The 18,888-nt window shown below is 34.7% G+C and overlaps 1 protein-coding gene across 2 annotated transcripts in view; it reads left to right on the top strand.

Moving 5' to 3' along the window:
* The first annotated feature begins 895 nt into the window (after positions 1 to 895).
* The window catches only part of MS3_00009762 (uncharacterized protein), a 63,874-nt gene continuing 45,881 nt past the window's right edge, over positions 896 to 18,888 (top strand). The window contains exons 1-4 of one of the 2 annotated variants that reach the window (XM_051218162.1): positions 896 to 1,454; positions 4,948 to 5,635; positions 7,544 to 7,717; positions 11,668 to 11,764. In XM_051218162.1, coding sequence (XP_051064608.1) covers positions 5,048 to 5,635; positions 7,544 to 7,717; positions 11,668 to 11,764 — 859 coding nt within the window. In that variant the 5' untranslated portion in view covers positions 896 to 1,454; positions 4,948 to 5,047. Of the gene's footprint in view, positions 1,455 to 2,738; positions 3,021 to 4,947; positions 5,636 to 7,543; positions 7,718 to 11,667; positions 11,765 to 18,888 lie in introns of those variants that run through there. The other variant, XM_051218163.1, reaches the window with a different exon arrangement.

The following is an 18,888-nucleotide window of genomic DNA, read 5'->3' as shown; positions in this document are numbered from 1 at the left end:
ATTCAGCCGATTAAATCCTCGCATTTGGTTTGCGCAAGTAGAAGTACAATTTCAGCGTCGCAACATACGCTCACAGGCATCTAAATACTCTTTTGTGCTTGGATTACTACCCACTGAAGTTGCATCTGAGGTGTCAGATCTGATAGATAATATTCCTACATCTAATCCATATGATCAATTGAAGCAGGCAATTATTCAACGTACCTCATTATCTGATGAAAAGAGATTACAGCAATTACTGCACGAATGTGAGCTAGGTGACAAATCACCGTCTCAATTATTACGACACATGAGACAATTAGCTGGCCCTTATAAATTTGATGACGCCTTCCTCAAGGAGATTTGGCTACAACGTTTGCCAACTGTAGGTAGGCAAATTCTTTGCTCTTCTAGCCAACCATTAGATTTAGAAAGCCTTGCTTGCATGTCCGATAAAAGTTTAGAAGTTACACCCTGTACTATACCTTACGTACAGACAATATTAGAAACTTCGAACGATAAGCAAACTCCCACCATAGCATCGTTAACTGCTGAAATAGGCGAACTACGAGCACATCATGAACGAACTGTCGCCAGTCTTGAAAATAAACTGGATGCATTACAATTATTAATCTCCAATTTCACATCTACAAGACCTTGCTCTAGTTCTCGAGGCAGTAAGAATCGAGATAACTCAAAAGGAAATAAAAACGACGACAACATATGTTGGTACCATAAAAAATATGGTGACAGAGCCAAGAAATGTGTTACGTCTTGTAAATTTTTCTAGTCATTTTCCTCACCAAAACGTGTCAACCAAACCAAATCACGTCGGGCTCACCAATGTAGAACTATGGTCTACTATAATATTAGTGCTGCTCTAATAATAGACCTAATCCTAAATTTGTAGATTTGTCATGATATAACTGCCTAATCTATAAGATCTTACGTGGACGTCACACCATCCACTACACCAACTCACTTTATAGTATCAATTACCAATACATGATGTAGAGCAAGGTTAGGCTAGTGAAAGAACAATATATTTAATATGAATAGAAGACATAAGGTAATATTCAGCAGAGACCACGCCTTCATGGCCGAGCCATGCCATCCGAACAACTCCAATTCATTCAATTCATTGTTCGCGCCCTCTCCATTGTCAGGTATTTCTCCGCGTTAAATATTGAATATCTATTTTCTGAGTAGTCTTGTGTTCAGCTTTGAGGATTTTGTGGTTATGGTCCAATGCCACTACATTCTCAAGCGACAATTATGTGATCTCCTATCAAGCCAAATATCTACTTGCTCCTTATCGTAGATCACTCGTTTACTTCATGAGAATTGATGGTTTATCAACTGGAGCTTCACCAAGTCCTGATTCTTGTCGTGATGTATCAAACCGGTATGTTTGTTTAATTGGAGTGTTGGTTGTGAAACTCTAACAGCGCGTAACACGGTTAGCCGATTATGAGGTTGGTTGTTCTTTGACTAATCCTTCGTAACTGCTTGGTTCAAATATCTTTTGTCTTACACAAAAATTTCCGCTTTGATTTTTCTTTATTCACTGATTGTTTATAACGATCATGTTACGTCAAGTTGTCATCAATTTCATGAGTATATTTTAGGGAACAGTTTCGTGGAACAAGACAATATGTTAAACGTGAACTCAACCCTAGGGTTCATCTTGCCACTTCATTTTACGCGTGTAAATCAATACGACATATGTCAGCTTTCTTCATCCATGTTGTCCGCTGCTCGAATATTAGTTGTCATACTAATAGATAGCGGTTTTTAGAATCGTTAATAAATAATTTTGATGTTTCCTGTTCCTTTGTTGTATCCTGTATTATATTTGCTTTGTTCTGGAACATTGGTGCACGCGGTTTTACTCTCTATCCTGAAGCTAAATCTAAATCACTCATCTCGACCCGGTGAGATTAAAATATGTGGATGACCTTTGAGAGACTCTTAATTAACGCCTAGAAAATTCAATTACCTACTAGAAGATGGTTTACGCTGAGTTTGAGGAATTAGGATTAGGATTGAGCATTAGAACTTTGACTTCTGATCCTTTAGGGTTAGGAATTTAAGGTAGGGTATGAGTCGCGAACTGAGATCAGCCTTAATGTCGAAATGTTATTTAGCCACATAAATGAACAAGTCTATGAGCTACTACTTTTGGTTCCATTGATTCGTCAATAGTTTGTAGTCTCGTCCATAGCACCCTGATGGACATTTAATGTCCCTCATGACCATTTTAGACATGCTACTTACAAATGGTTCATTCAGGAAACTATTACTGGAGAATAGTGAATTGTGTTTTTGATTTTATAGCCTCTAAGAATTCTAATTATTTGACCGTTCACATGGTCAAAATTGTGGGTGAGCGCCTTAAATATCATTGCAATGGAACGGCTTGACAATGCCGGTGTAAGGAAAATAAAATAATTAAGTTTCACAGTAGATTGTATAAGTTGTCAATCTGTAACCGATGGAGGTGTCTAAAGCAGCATGATTCTTGATAGTTATTCTGAAATGGAGGATACAAACCTAATATTGCTCATGCATTAAAAACCAAGGTTTGTATTTGAATAGCTTTATTTAGATGTTTTTATTGAAAAAAAAGGAGTCTCAAAACCAGTTTGCTAAGTTCGGAGGAAAACGAAAAAAGTATTGGCAAATTTTGAAACAAAATACGCCTAACATCTTATCATTTAATAAAATGTGTTTTTAACAACTGAGTAAACCCAGTGATTTATTAAGATATAACTATTGCTGTGATAGCACTTTTTTGACGAATTAATTATCGTTTTTGTTTTATTGTTTTCAATTCTCGAACTAAATTTGAATGAAAACATTTGAAGTGTTTAGTTTCTTGTGCTTTCCATCGGCCAATGCACTGTCCAAATAATTGCGAATGGAATCAATCTAGGCACATTATGTGTACATAGGATTCAAGTGAGACATGGAACGATGAAGTATTTGAAGAGCTTGACCTCTGAAGACTTCCAATAATATTCTGGGTGATGGAAATAGATGTAAGACAAGTGCATATTATCGCAAATGAGAAGTGTTTTGAATTAAGTTATTTTGAAATATAGTTTCTGTGGATTCAGTGTATTTACTGAGGATGATACGTAAATATGTAACTTTCGTGACTGAAAAAGTCTTTACTTTTTAGACATAGTAACTTACTAAAATAATAGTACGTTGACTACAAATCTTCAAATTGTGTAACCCATTATTGAGGATAATTTTTATAGTTATGCCTCTCTCTACAAATCAGATATTTTTTGAAGTCGTGTGTGCAAATAGAAATCTGTTAGCGTTTGCAGGCGTATATTTAGATATATATCGAACTTCTGATGAACATAAACATATGCCTTTTGTAATATGGTCTATGCTAGTATTATCCTCGTCATCTCTGAGCACTGTTGCAACTCTATACTATCGTCCTATTTTTACCGTTTTTACTTCCTCTCTTTTCAAAGTATGTGTTCGTTACTGAATCTATCAGATAGTTCATCTGATCAAGTGATCATTGCAAAATGAACCTTTTTTAGACATCGAGGGAACTATTCTTATATTCGACTTATATATAAATGCATTGAATATAAATAGTTGCATGTGAAATCTCCAAAAAATGTTTAGGAACTAGGTCAGTTAAGCAACGCAGAACCTGGCACATGTTTATATCGAACCAAGTCGCCATACCTTATAAGCACAGCGAGATAAAACTATTAGAAATAACCCCAGAATGGTGCAGTTAGTAACAGTATTAGTAGTAATAGAACAGATCTTGCATCAAAGATACATTTCAAGAAAAATTTTAATTAGTGGAAAAATCTACGACGAATTTAGATACTTAGGATCTAAGAAAAGAAAAAAGGAGTGAATGGAACCCCTCTGGAAATCGCTTTTCCTAACTTTTCGTACTTTTAACTTAAACAGAACAGTTTAACACTTTATAAAAGGTTCATTTTAACAAAATTAGGAACAGCACTAAAAGCAGCTAGGAGGTCTCAAAGCTACAAATTAGCTAAGGAAGAGATACTCGTAATGATGCTTAACAATTAGAATATTAGAATTGAACTCAGCTGATTAATTATGATGGATTTCAAACCAACTAGTTTATTACTTGTTATGGATGCAGAATAATATACTGATAATTATCGTGTTAAGTCGAATGGTGTCCTTGAACGTTAAATGGATATTTCCCATTGGTCGATGTTTGTTTCACTTGTTAAATATTGTGTAAATGTTGTTTTCTATTTTATGGTACGGTGTGGTTTGTTTGGTTAGTATATAAATGGAGTGTGTCTGAAATACAATGATTCATAACTCAGAGGCTGTGACTTGTGTTCTTGACTCAACTGGCTAGGACAGACAGCGAGGCGAGGCCAATCAGGGCACTAGATCGTCCGTACGTGTTTTACGTGTCACAGATTCGATCGATAAAACGCTGCTTATCAAAACCGTGCAAGTCCACACGTTACAACATTACTTCTATCCCCTCTTCTGATATGAGGTACAATTATAAAGGAACTACAACAAAGTTGCATGTGATTGTTGAAAATCTGTTGAGAGTGGGTGTACATCCATCGTTTGGTAAGGTTACCAAAATATCAACAGACTCTTGCCGCATCAGTGAAAGGTCTTGTAAGATTTACGGCCAATTCGAGTCAGTAAGTAAATAAAAGTTGTTGACCAGGTTACACTGCAGTTCTCATCTGGAGAACCAAATATTTAAAACACACCATGCAAGTTGATTAACATAGTGAAATGTATCGTGAATCAATTTTTATACACTCCTAAAATACTTAGCTCGATTTTTTATATCTTGTTAGTCAATGCTAAGTCAAAGTAGGTGCTTTTAAAGTTCTAGTTTCCCTCAGTTGTGTATATACATCGTCATTGATACCTTGTCACCCAATATCTCATTTTCGTTTTATTTCCATCTGACAGGTGATTCAACAAAATACCCTGCATACTCCTCAAGGATACTATTTTGTCAAACCTTCAAATATTTTATTATTCATGTATTTTAATTTGTGTAACACAAAATATGGGAAATCATACAGTTAATGAAGTCACCAACTTTTTTGAACGTGGCAGTGATGTCGAAGATGATATCAACACTTTAGCATCTACTAATACACATATTACGGAGAATAATCAATCCGTCTTGGTATCTTCTACATCGGACACATTTTTAGTTCCTCCTTTGCCTCCGCATAATCTAGGACATGATAAATCATTATCCTCTTCATCCATTTCAACACCTAATGTGGACAATATCAACACAAAACGATATACTGATTCTGTGATGCTTCGAAGTGATCATAAAGAGTCTTCTCAGGTAATCACTTCAGCCATTGATGCCCAGGTGAAATCTATCAATGAAATGTTATCCTACTTTTCTAAATTAGTCAAAGCTGAAAAAACTGTTCAACAGGCTCTGTCCGATTTACTTGATGATCAAATGGGATCATCCACTGTTGGCGGTGTTGGTGGTGGTGGCCAGCGTTTGAATACCACCACTATGCGTAATTTATTTAAAGCAAATTATACTCGTGGACGTCGTCGTCGTTTAACCATGAATATCTTGAATAAAAATTTATCTAATTCATCTACTGATAGTGAATTAAATAAAGTAAGTTCAGTGATAACCTAGTATTGCCAGTTTTTGTCAGTAGAAACAAGTTGTTATAAAAATATAATTTAATAGTTGAATTCATGATTCACTTGAAGCTAGACCACTATGGAAAATCTGAAAGCACTGGACGTCCATTTCGTCTTATTATGGGACTCCTCAGGAACGCACACCCACGATCTCGTTCAATTTCGTGGATTAGTCGAAGATGGACATTAACACCGCTAGCCTAGCTTCAATTGACTCATGAATTCAACTATTAAATTACTATAATATCCACAAAAACCCTTCTTTGATTATAAAAATATAATTGTTGAAGTTTTATAAGTATTCTGGTTTACCATGACATTTAGACAGATGACTCCTAAATCTTTAAATCTACTAAACTTATTGGCTTGTGGTGTATTCAGTAAAGTAAATGTAAATATCAGTGTAACTTCTTTGATAAGCACAAGCTCTATGAACTCATCTTTTTTAATATGCAATCAATATCTCTTTATATTATAATAGCTTCTTAATCACTGGTTAAATGATATAATCATTCCATTTATTAAAGTTTGTAGTTATTAAGTTCTATTTACCTTATAAAGAATCTATTTCAAATATAAATTAGTACGGTGGTAAAAGAAAATTGTACTAGACAATACCAATTAACGATAATTGCAGTTGCTCCCTCTGGTATCACATGTTTCATGAAGTTACAGAAATAGCAAGTGACATCATATAGTCTGTGACTATAAAGAATAATCATTAATCAAGAACAATAAAACCATTTAAGTTAACTTAAAATTGAAGTCGGTAAATTTACATTGTTTAACCACTGGCCAATGTGATGTTTATCTGGTCTTCTATGTTGATTGAATTTTATCGGTTAACATGCAATGTAGCCACTGGTCTGAATGACTGACTGGATATCACGTGAACTATGCTTAAACGTTAGTTAGTTTTAGGTAATCGCATGGAAACCCTGAATTTCTTAAAATATGAAGGTAGGACCATCGATTCCTTCAAGATTGGAGGTATGCCTTGTTGTGCCAACTGGTAAAAAACCATGGTTCAATGTTTCCTGCTCTGCCAATTTCAACTACATAGCATTCAGGAAGTGTTTCCAAGATATTCGGTGCTAAGTCCAACTAAAGATTAAATTTACTCAAAACAATTAGTCACTTTGATAAAATTTGATAATGCAATGAGAAGACGAAGTTTATCAGAATTATATGTTATATCTGCGCAATACATTTCGAACAGTCTGATCACACATATACTTGTTAAGACATTTTTCTATGAAAATTAGGTCAACTAGACAAGTTAGAGGTAAGCTGTAACAAAGAAAAATAAAGTATACAAAAACAATGTGATAACCACTCTGGATAATCAATCAGTATTACCAGGGTAGGTTAAGGGAAAGGACAAATTGTTTTTGAACGCATAAAGGGGGTTTCGGTTTCCGTATAGCCAAGGCCTCAATAAACTTGAGTATAGATCCTTGAAGGCTTTTGTACAACACTACAAATGCTGACTTGATGTCAACGTTATGACCAGTCTCAATTAAATGTTTCGTATTCAGTTGAGTTTTTCAACCCGAAACATAAAGTAGTTAAATTAATCCCTTATCAATAGATAGTTTTTGCTCTCTTTAAGATAATAAAGAGAACTGTGTATATGGAGTCTAGACATTGTTGACTTCTATTGTAACCACTTCTTTTCGGTTATATGAATTAAGACTTGGTTTTTTTCGTGTGTGGAAGGGATCGCCCAGGACAGGGTTGGATGGAGAGTGCTGGTAGGCGGCCTATGCTCCTCCACGAGGAGTAGCAGGCGTGAGGAAAAAAGGTTATTTTGTATGTGTGTGAGTGTGATATGCTTTTTTGTTACATCTAACTCTTTAATTATTACTATTGTCTTCAGCTTTTACAAAATCTTGTCATTTCAACAAATCATCAAGCACGTATGTATTCGACACGTGCATTATTTCATAAATTAATCACTGCTGGACAATTAGATAGTTTAAATAATTGTGAACAATGTTTGAGACGAACTTATCTAGAATGTGAAGAAGAATTGAAATCACAAGCACGTCAGGTATGTTTTAATTTATTGTATTCCAAGTTTATCTATGATATAAAGTCCCTTCTTGACTATTTCTTATTCTATACTACTCATTTCGTGGCTTCATTCGTTTTTTTTATGACTTTGTTTCTTGCATTTATATTTTTTACTGTCATCAGTATAATGATTTTGACTTATTCCCTGTTCATTGTAGTAATTTTCTCACTGGCTATGTTAATACTTAATGTATCATCTAAGAGTAGAGGATACTCGTAAACTAGCAGTATTTGATCACAGATGTCTTAGAAATATTATCAGCATCTGTTGGGATCATCGGGTAAGTAATGGTGAGGCTAGACGCATGATATTAGGGAATGATGGTAAATCAGTCGATGAGGTTGGGAATCTTCATTAACTGAAATGGTTGGGCCACGTATTACATACGCCTGAACACCGGTTACCACAATGTGCAATGTTGACTAGTGTTGGGGACTGATGGAAGAAAGTGAGAGGCGGCCAAACCTTGAAGTCACTAACGTCTGAACTGAGCCATATTGGTAGATACAGACTACTTGGTCGGGGTCTACATAACTATGGCACCCAATGGTTGGAGACTCTGCATGACATGGCTCATAATCGATCACAATGGCATCGGTGTATACACTCTTTGTCTTCCCTTAAACCATAAGATTATAATTGCTTTATACCTTTATCTCTACGAACTAATTCTTTCTCCCTGTATCATATCCTTATATGAAGTCTGATTTTTACTACAATTGAAGTAACTACTTCTATGGATTTGGTGTTGATCTTGTTGTGCTAATGAGGTATGAGAACTTGGACCGATGCATATATGTGCCTGGTCTTACGTCGTCGCTGACTGAATGACTGACTGATTGTCATTTGAGATCTGTACATTTTTGTGTACGGTCGTACATTGTTTACTGTGGAGTAGTGGCTCGAAGATTGAAACATTCGAATTTAAGCCACGAAGTCAGGAATTGGAACCCCGATCTACTTACGTTGGTTTGAGGAATCAGGTGGTATCACTAGCTTCATACTTTTGTTGTGAACTTGTAAACGAGTTGTATTCAGTAATTTGTTTATGATCGAGTAAGATTAACGGTTAACTTAGAGTATAGAGTTTTTATGCATGTTTTCCTTCACTTAATCATAACGTAGAATTTACCACAGCCATTAATTAGTTGAAGTTCTCTCATTTCCCCTCGATCATAGTAGGGAACTATTAGTGTCTTCATAAATCTATCAACAAACCATTTTTATTTATTCATTAATGAGTAATTATGAGATGGGTTGCATTGCGAGTTTGTAACTAGTAGCTTTCACTCATGTGTGGGTAATAGCATTTACCGTCTGATGGGATTAGGTCATTGTAGTTCTATTTCGCGAATCAATTGAAGTTGGCCGTGTGGAAAATTTTGTCCAAACCCATTGGTTTAAATATTATGTACTCACCTCGAAGCAACCTCTGGCCGGTGTCGTAGGTGTAGAATGTTGGGGAGTCATGTGTTGGAATGAAACAGGTACTTAGTAGCTCTTGTCTTTCAACTAATGTTTAGCTGATAATGTCAGTCAGCATCGTAAACCGTCTTTAAAACTAAACTATTCTCGATAAATCTCTCGATCAAATTTTGGAGAATATATATTTAAGAGAGTAAATGGAACCGATGAAATTTAAAAGTACAAAACAATATACAAACTTGAGATTATTTAGAAAAAGAGAAAAAAATACGTCGACTTATGTCGTTGTGTCATTGATTTTCAACCATATCCTTCGATCACTGCCGCGGTTATTTCATGAATCTAATCTATGTAGTGCCTATCAATTCATTTAGATTAGATCAAAAGTTCTCGTTTTCATTTTAACCTTCTATGCATCTCCAGTTTTTACGTACATGGTTAGTTTGTTTAGTATAATAGGATCCCGACCGTTGTTGAGTCTTATGTGACCGACCTCAAGCAGTTGTCCTTTGGGCACTGCGGTCACACTCTCAGGTCACTAAGACCACTTCTAATCCAATTTCCTTCCCACGTACCTCCAGAAGAACCCTTCCACGGTGTGGACCTCATACCTCTAACAGCACTCAAGATCACTAAATAGGGTACCTTTCCATAACGTATTAATACATGTTGTCAAATAATTAGGCATGTAGTATGTTAATTCTAGAAATCGTAACAATTACTTTCCATGGGTGTGGTGAACATTACTTACTGAAGTTAGGATTGAATGGGAAAAACGCCCATCTGAGATAAGATGAATAGATGTGTGTTTTTTTTTTAAAAGGAAATCGTTTAGGTCATTAAAATTAGAGGGTTGGTTTAGAAACGATCATATAACTGATGATTTCAGATTTGATAAGGTTGTTTACCATTGAATTCATTATGATTTCTAATTGAATTTTATAAAGTCTACTTTCATAATGTCTCATATTAGGAAATTCCATGTGTTAAAATGAATAAATAAACACTTTGTTAGGGTAACTTTTTCTATGAGTAGGTATGTACCAGATTTTCAACAATAATCAACTGATTTTAAAATACACACTAACTTGATTTAAGAAAAAATATGCATGTATAAGACCTGAAGAACTCCACCTAGAGCCCCAACACCAAAGTCACCATTTTCAATACAAATGTCAAGACAGTTCTACTCTAGGGACGGAAACTTGGGGAACCACTAAAGCCATCATCCAGAGGATACAAATGTTCATTAACAGTTTTCTACGCATAAAAAATACTTCGGATTCGTTGGCCAGATACTATCAGCAACAACCTACTGTGGGAGAGAACAAACCAGATCCCAGCGGAGGAAGAAATCAGAAAGAATCGCTTGGAGTTAATAGGACACGCATTGAGGAAAGCACCCAACTGCGTCACCAGGCAATCCCTCACCTGTAACCCTGAATACCAAAGGAGGAGAGGAAGATCAGAGAACGCATTACACCGAGAAATGGAGATAGACATGAGAAGGATGAACAAGAATTGGATAGAACAAGAAAGGAAGGCGGAGGACCGAGTGGGTTGGAGAATGCTTGTCGGTGGCGTATGCTGCACTGGGAGTAACAGGCGTAAGTAAGTAAGTAAATAATAAGGCCTGAGGGGCATCTGTTTGATCTTATTGCAGATTCTAACCTCGTCATTCTCACGGTATCCCAAACAACCGATCAGTAGTTGCTTCACTAGGTCTCATCCATGAAGTGTGTGGATTAAGGCTGAATACATAAATTGTTATTTGATAAATAAGTTTGTGATGATTTAATCATCAATTACTTGTTGAATCAATAGCTTTTTGGATGTCACGTTGCAGAGTTATTTTCGTTTAATTTTATTGCAGCTTCGTTTATTGCCCGTGTATCGTTGAATGATCGAATGAACGACATTGAAGTTAAACATAAAGTACTAGGCAAATATGGTAAAGTAGTTGATAATTTTGTGAGTCTTCATCGATTATAGTGATTAAGATACATGTTATGTATACCCAATTTACTGCTTACTTCGACCGGAAATATTTGGCTGGTATTATAGTCAGTTGGAAGGAAACTAGGCCCGGCGAAACCAAAACATAGCATCACTACATGAAGACAATAAATGTTAGACTTAGTTATTCTAGAAGATTTAAACTGCCTCGTTCGGGTCTACTCAATAACTAAGATCATTGATCGGTGATCTGGTGACATAGTTCAAAATCCATTACAATGATACAGATGATTTCATATTGTTTCTTTCTTAAATATTGAATTTTGAGCATTCCTTGATACATACCTTTTCATACTGTCTTTTTGAACCATATTATCACAGTGTTTATTCGTTCTCATTATCATTGCTACTAATATGACTTCGATTTCTTCACTATTCAACTTATCAAGTTAATATGATACGGGAACATGAACTAATACATGTTTGTTCCAGGTTCTATATTGATTATGGTTAATTGTATTACTTTCTTATTTTTTATATTACAGTATATGTTAAGCTTAAAAGCATATGAAAAGAAATATTTCAAATATATTGGTCAATTGTCAAATATACAATCGAAATTAACAAATTTATGTGATAAGCGTAAGTTATATTCTTTTGTCAACTATCTTATATTGTATTCACTTGTATCTTCCCATTGTCATTTAAGATTGCAATTGATCAGTCTCTTATTGTCATATATGCATCCTGTGTGGACTGCCTCGATATTGCCTGAAGTCATAAGCTTTTTAAGCGAAGATGGATAATGGCTAGCAATGGAATCCAGGACTCGTGTTTCGTCCTATTTTGGACTCGTCAGCTGGATCTACCTGCATATCGAGTGCCAGAGTGAACAATAACTCTGTTATGCAGGTGTATCCAGCTGACGAGCCACAAATAGGACGAAACGCGTGAATTGGATTTCACTGCTCGCCTTTATCTACTTTTACTTATAAGATATATTGTATTCATACGTAAAGTTATCTTTAAATATTCAATTAAGTCTACTAAATTGTTCTTAAAAGAATGCCAATTACATTTATATATATTTATATATCATATTGAGCATAGTTTTGTTGTGTTGTTTCTAATGACCATCTTCTTCTTCTTCTTCTTCTTCGTCATTATCATCATCTATTCGCCCGACTCTTGTCTTTATTTATTAACATCAAAATGTACTACATACAGTATTTCACATATAAGTAATTTCGTTTGCTTGTTTGTTGTTTTCCTCTCTCTTGTTATTTAATGATACATGATACTTTTTATTTATATCCTATTCTTATCCTAGTGGATATCATTAATGTACTTATTATGTTATTGTATGACATATGATTTAGTAACCGAATGTTCATGATGAATTTGATACAATTTTATCTTCTTGTTGTTGTAAAAAAGTAGGAAAAAGTAATTTAATATTTGGGCAAGAAATGAATTAATTAGAAGTATATTGAATTCCCCAAATGTCCTGGTTGGGCTGAGAGTAGGGAGAGTCAGCTCTCTCTAGAAATACTCTCATATAGCCACGTGCATACAACCACTGTTAGGGAAGTCCTACTCACTGCCGTCTCGCTGCGATGTTGTTTACGAAATTGAGAGGACGAAAAGTGAAGATCCGGTGTATTAGCCGGGTTGGTGGGTATGGAGGATTCACCGAAGGGAGTTGGAAAACCCTGATTCCAAACCAATGGTGCATATGGGCTCCAGGATCTTTAGGGATAAAAAGGCGTACGAACCTATTGTTGGTCACCAGCTACCATGTGACTGCATCTCCTTACTTTGCTCCACTGTCTTGTGGATTAAACCTTTAGGTAGAAGTCTCGGGGTGTGGCTCCTTAAGAAAACCACCTGCTTCAGTTTGGGCACCTTGCCAGTATCCCAGGCTTCACGTAAATCTAATGATTTGTTTGGCGCATATGTATTTGGTGCCTCCTTGTACCAATGTCTATGTGTTTAAATAAATAAATACTGAATCCTTATACCAAGTAAATTGGTTGAATAAAGAGTCATTCAAAGAATTTACTTTAAGTACTGATTGTGACCTTTATCCCGTTCTTGAATTCATTATATGTGATCTTTATGGTATTGTTGGCATGTAGTGTAAATGACCCCTTTGTCTTATATATTAACTGAGTCTTTATATGATATGTGGTGTTGTTGCTAATTTTCTCAGTCATGCTCAAGAAATAATAAACTTTAGGATTGCAATCAGGGATTTAGGGGTGCATATTATCGAGTTTGGTGAATTTTTAAATTTATCAGTTGATCATGTTTTTATCATTCCTTGATTTGTGATTGATTGGTGAATATTATTGTTCTACATACTATCTTCTAGAAGATGGAAACCTCACAAACTAAGTTAACTGAATCTGAACCTGAAACTGTCTGAATATATCAAGCTGTATAATATCAACTCGACTAGAAATATATCCGCAAATCATCAAATTTTGAACGAAATTCGTCTTCATAACTGAGAGAACTTCCTTTGGGCAGTAGGTGGCCCATTTAGTGTTCTAGGTGTTACAAAACGTATATTAACAAGCTGTTATCGTTCGATAGCATTCTGTAGTTTTTCTTTTTGTCAATTATCTGACGGTATCTCGAGTCTTTTCTGCAAGAAGTTTGCTGTAAAGCCTCTTTTATGAGTTCCTGAATAAGGGGTCTGCTGTACGATATAAGCTGGAACATTTCCTTCATAAATCTCGTATTCCGTTGACAGGACCCTGCATTATTCCATCTTGCCGTTGCCGAATGATACATGATGTTTTGATGCAACCCAAACATTTATTTCGTTCTTTCATACAAGGAATAACCTTGTAACATCTTTAGCACTCTTCACTTCATATATTATTATCGTTATTGTGTTTAAAAAACATCTGTTGTAAGGGAGGTATTCTTATGCCCCACACAACTTATCATGATGTAGATTAGACGTTTCCAACACACTGGTGGTTTCCATTTATTTATTTTAGTTAACTTAAACTTTGTTATTACAATGAGGTTCTCTTTTAAATAGCATATGACTATTATATTTAAAAATAAAAATAGTTAAGTTGAATTAGGGAATTAGTTTTTTGTTAAATTCATATATATGTAAACCTAGGTGACTATTCTACTGTATGGGATGGAAGCTTGGAGAACCACTAAAGCCATCATCTAGAAGATACAAATGTTCATTAACAGTTTTCTACGCAAAATACTTGGGATTCGTTGGCCAAACACTATCATCAACAACATATTATGGGAGAAAACAAATCAGATCCCAGCGGAGGAAGAAATCAGAAAGAATCACTGGAAGTGGATAGGACACATATTGAGGAAAGCACTCAACTGCATCACTGGGCAAGCCCTCACCTGTAACCCTGAATACCAAAGGAGGAGAGGAAGATCAGAGAACGCATTACACCGAGAAATGGAGATAGACATGAGAAGGATGAACAAGAATTGGATAGAACTAGAAAGGAAGGCGGAGGACCGAGTGGGTTGGAGAATGCTTGTCGGTGGCGTATGCTGCACTGGGAGTAACAGGTGTAAGTAAGTCAAGTGACTATTGGCTGCCTGTACGACTCGGAATGAATTCATGAACTCTCTGACTGTTGGGCTGGATGCTTTTGATAAGTTCAGACTACCTTATTTGAGTCCGCCGAGTTACTGTGATCGATTACTGGAGACGTTTTACAACACTTCAGAATGTTACAATGCTTCAGATGCATTCCTTTTTCTCTTTCATAAAATTTGAGTTTTAAAATTATGTTGTATTTCTAATTCATTTTGCATTGGTTGTTTGAATGTCCCCCTTGGTGTTTAGAACTTCAATTGATCAGTCTCTTATTGGCATATGTTCATTCTGTACAGATGTGTTGAAATTGTCTCATATCACAAGCATTATAAGCAGATATGATGGCGGCTAGCAGTGGAATCTAGGACGCATGTTTCGTACTATTTGGGAATTGTCAGCCAATAGCTTGTGCAATGGGCTATTTCGACTCAATAACTAAGTAGGTAACGCGATGGCATTATAAGTAAACGTACTGGGTTCGAGTTCTGGAATGAGCATTAACTCGGGTGTGAGTGCATCCGGCTGACCAGTCGCTAACATGACGAAACATACGTCCTGGATTCAACTGCTAGCCACCATTATCTCTGCTTATGTTGTATCTCTGTTTCTGCAAATTCATTCGTATTTCCCGATTTATACTATTTACGTTTAATGTTTTCTACCGTCAATAATACTCTTCTAAGATTTATCTCAAAAATTTCATCTATTTGTATAATGACTTCAACCAATGCACATATATACTTGATTCTACATTACTAATATCTGATTGATTGACTAGTAGTGAACAACTACTACTATGTAATTGTTCAATTACTTATTACATATTGTCACGAGTTTATTATTCAATGATTAATTCACTATATTAAATTTTAATAATTGAAATTTATTCTTTCCGTTTTATGCTCATTTTTCAATAGAAAACAAAACAAAACAAACAAACACGGAATCAAAATTGATTTCCAAAAAAAAACAGAAAAGAAAGTTTAGTTTATTGATTATTCGTGTTAATAGTAGTACTATTAGTACTATTAGTAGTATGTGTGCGCGTGCGTGTACATTGGCACAATCATTATCACCATCTAATCTTACTGATCATATATAAATATTATACATAAGTACACGTACATCACTTTCATTATTTCTTTCTTTGGTACTTATCAAAACAAATAGAGTATATATATATATATGCATATATTGACTTGAATTATTACAATTATGAACTTCATGAATGTGAATGATTAATGATTAATTAATGATTGGAATGTTTGTTGTTGTGGTGATACTATTCATTTAATTATTGTAATTGTATATTACATTATCGATTATAAATGTATTTATTCTATTTAAGATCGTAATGACCAAAAAGAGTAAAAGTTACTCAAAGAAAGAAAAAAAGAGTAATATATTCAAATAAAAGTGAAGAAAAAAAGAAAAAAGAAAAGAACCCCCCCGAAACATACCAATAAAGGGAATTAGGGCCAAAGAAGGATAGAGTGGCTTTTAGAAGGAAAATGTAAAACAATTACTTGATAAATACAGAAGCATTTAATTAATTGTGAACATATCGCTCCGAAAGAGTCTTCTTTTAAAGTCATCTACAGAGTCGAAAGAATTGGATCGAATGGTTGTCTGAGCAATATTTTATACACTGCTGAGGCATTGGCAATCCATGAACTCAAGCCTAAACTCTCATCCTTCCTTGGCTTTAATTCACTTGATTGGTATTTTTCGTTTTTTTCTCTTTCTTCTTCACTTCTAAATAATTTATTATTTGTTGAAATATATACCGAATATTCAGTGTTTTCATTTATCCCGTTGTGACTGGAGTTATGATAATGAACTGAGAGAAATGTATACTTTCAGATAGTATTGAACTTCATATAAAAAGCATCGCTTTACATGTTTAACCGTATTTAGCATGTTAAGTGATTAGAAGTTAATGTTAGGAAACTCTACCTAACCTAAGTGTAATACTAGTTGATACTCGTTAGAGCACCTAGACGTATTTTTAATCTTGCGATAAATGATGCTCATTGTGAGATTTGAATTCATGTCATAGGCGTTAACACTGAGCTAGTTGGCCCAAAACTGATTTCTTGTAGAATTGATAATATTGACACTGTTTAATCACTGAGTTATTTTTATGTAATCTTCAGTATTGTCGAATAGATCACTATATAAAAAGGCGTCAAAAGGTTGCAGCTGTCATACTCATGAATGGAGTCGAAGATGATCATCATTCTTGTTAATTTTTCATTATTTCATGTAATTGATTTCTATTAGCTTATATTCATTTCATGTACATCTACTGACATTACGTAGAATCAAAAGTTTTAATCTGATCAAAAATCTCAGTTTAACGAAGGTAGACTTAGATCTTACTGTGTATTATTGATCAAAAGCTTGAACTTAATCGATCCGACTATATTCGTTCTGAGAAAGTAATTTAATCGATGATATTGTATTTAAATTGTACTGCTATGCAATTTATTTTAATTTGTATTAGACTTCTTTCAACAGAAGAGTCTTTTTAGTTTCATAGAAAACACTATACTAATGAGTCACTGAGTTGATATCCATCCAACAATATGGGGTATTGGATGCTAACTCTGTTGCTCCTACTTGCGGTATCATGTTCGGAACGTGATTTTAAGCTCCTGAGTTGGGTTCTATGTAGGGTTGTGGTTTGTATAACTGTTAAGGAGAACCATATAAGTTCTTTGATTTGGTATTTTAAATTGTTTTTCAGTGTGAGGTTTAAAAACATTCATTGAACCAGTTGGTTATGACTTGTCATGTTTGCCTAACCACCTCCTATCTTGGTGGGCGTTATTTTAATAGTATAGAAGTAGGTTGGAAGAAAGCTAAGAGCGGCGAAAACGAATGGTAACATTATTCTATGAAGTTGTTGATTTTCCAACTAAGCGCTGTTGTCGGGTTTAGAATACAAGATTTCAGTCCGTAGGGTTATCGTAACCAATAATTAATTACTTTGGGTGACGTAGTTCAGAATCGATCATAACGACGAAGATAGACTCATTCTTCATCCTTTTTCTAGATCTTGGGTTCCAGTATGCTTTCATGAATACCTTCTCGTCTTGTCCTTTTGGATCATCTTATTATTATTATTATTTTTGCTACTAAATTACTTCGATTTTTCTCCTACCCATCTTATTAATTTCATCTCGTTGTGTTTATGTTGTCTGACAACTTAAGGAAATACACATTTGTTTCAGATTCTATGTTGGTTACTAGTTACTTTTTATAATTAAATAAAAGTTTGACAATTCCTCAACCAGTAAATTTTAACAATTTAGTTGACATTAATGAATAGTGAAATTCAATCAACCATTCATAATGATCAGTGTAGGGTCGTAGAGATTATTTATTTTTTTGATTGAGAACATCCACGATCCCACTTGCAGGATTCAAACTCAAGGCCTTAAGTCTCGCTCGCGAACATTTAACCTCTAGAGATCCCGCTCACGGGATCGTGGACGCGCACTGCTGAAAAGTCCCACAATAGGACCAAACGCCCATCCAGTGCTTCCAGATTTTCAATGGTTGTCTAACATCAATCGGTTCATGATCTCATTTATAATAATTTCTATTTTTATTTTCCCAATTAATTTATACTTGGATACATAAATGGTAATGATTGAAATTGATGATCATATCATAGAAATGAACTATTCTGTGTTTTATTATAGTTGTAGAATTAAATTACATGTAATTTATACTTGACCTTTGAGTTGATATTTAGAATGGTTACGTGTATACAAATCATGTTTAGTATAATTTGATTTGATTATTGTATAGCACAAGCAATTTGATCATAATATCTATGTTTCATATTAGTGATTGATTAGTGTTAAATAACAACTACAATTATAACTACTATCTTGATTTAGTGATTATAGTTGTATATCATGACAACCGAATTGTATGAATGTTGGATTGAACGTAGTACAATTGTACTACTTACTAAAGATAGAATTGTTTCTAATGATAGTCAATTGTGCATAGATAACTTGTTGTCTTAATTTACATGTTTATTCCATTTAAGAGGATCCAAAAATATAGGGATTTCTTTCAAGAAAGGAGCTGTTACTTAGTTCTTACTAGGTATCAGTTGATAATGATGTTGCCATTGTTGATCAGATCAGGA

The sequence above is a fragment of the Schistosoma haematobium genome, chromosome 7 (assembly GCF_000699445.3).
Source record: "Schistosoma haematobium chromosome 7, whole genome shotgun sequence".
In the NCBI taxonomy this organism is placed as follows: Eukaryota; Metazoa; Platyhelminthes; class Trematoda; order Strigeidida; family Schistosomatidae; genus Schistosoma; species Schistosoma haematobium.
Note: the sequence above shows the minus strand (reverse complement) of the source record. Positions and strands in the feature narration are given on the sequence as shown.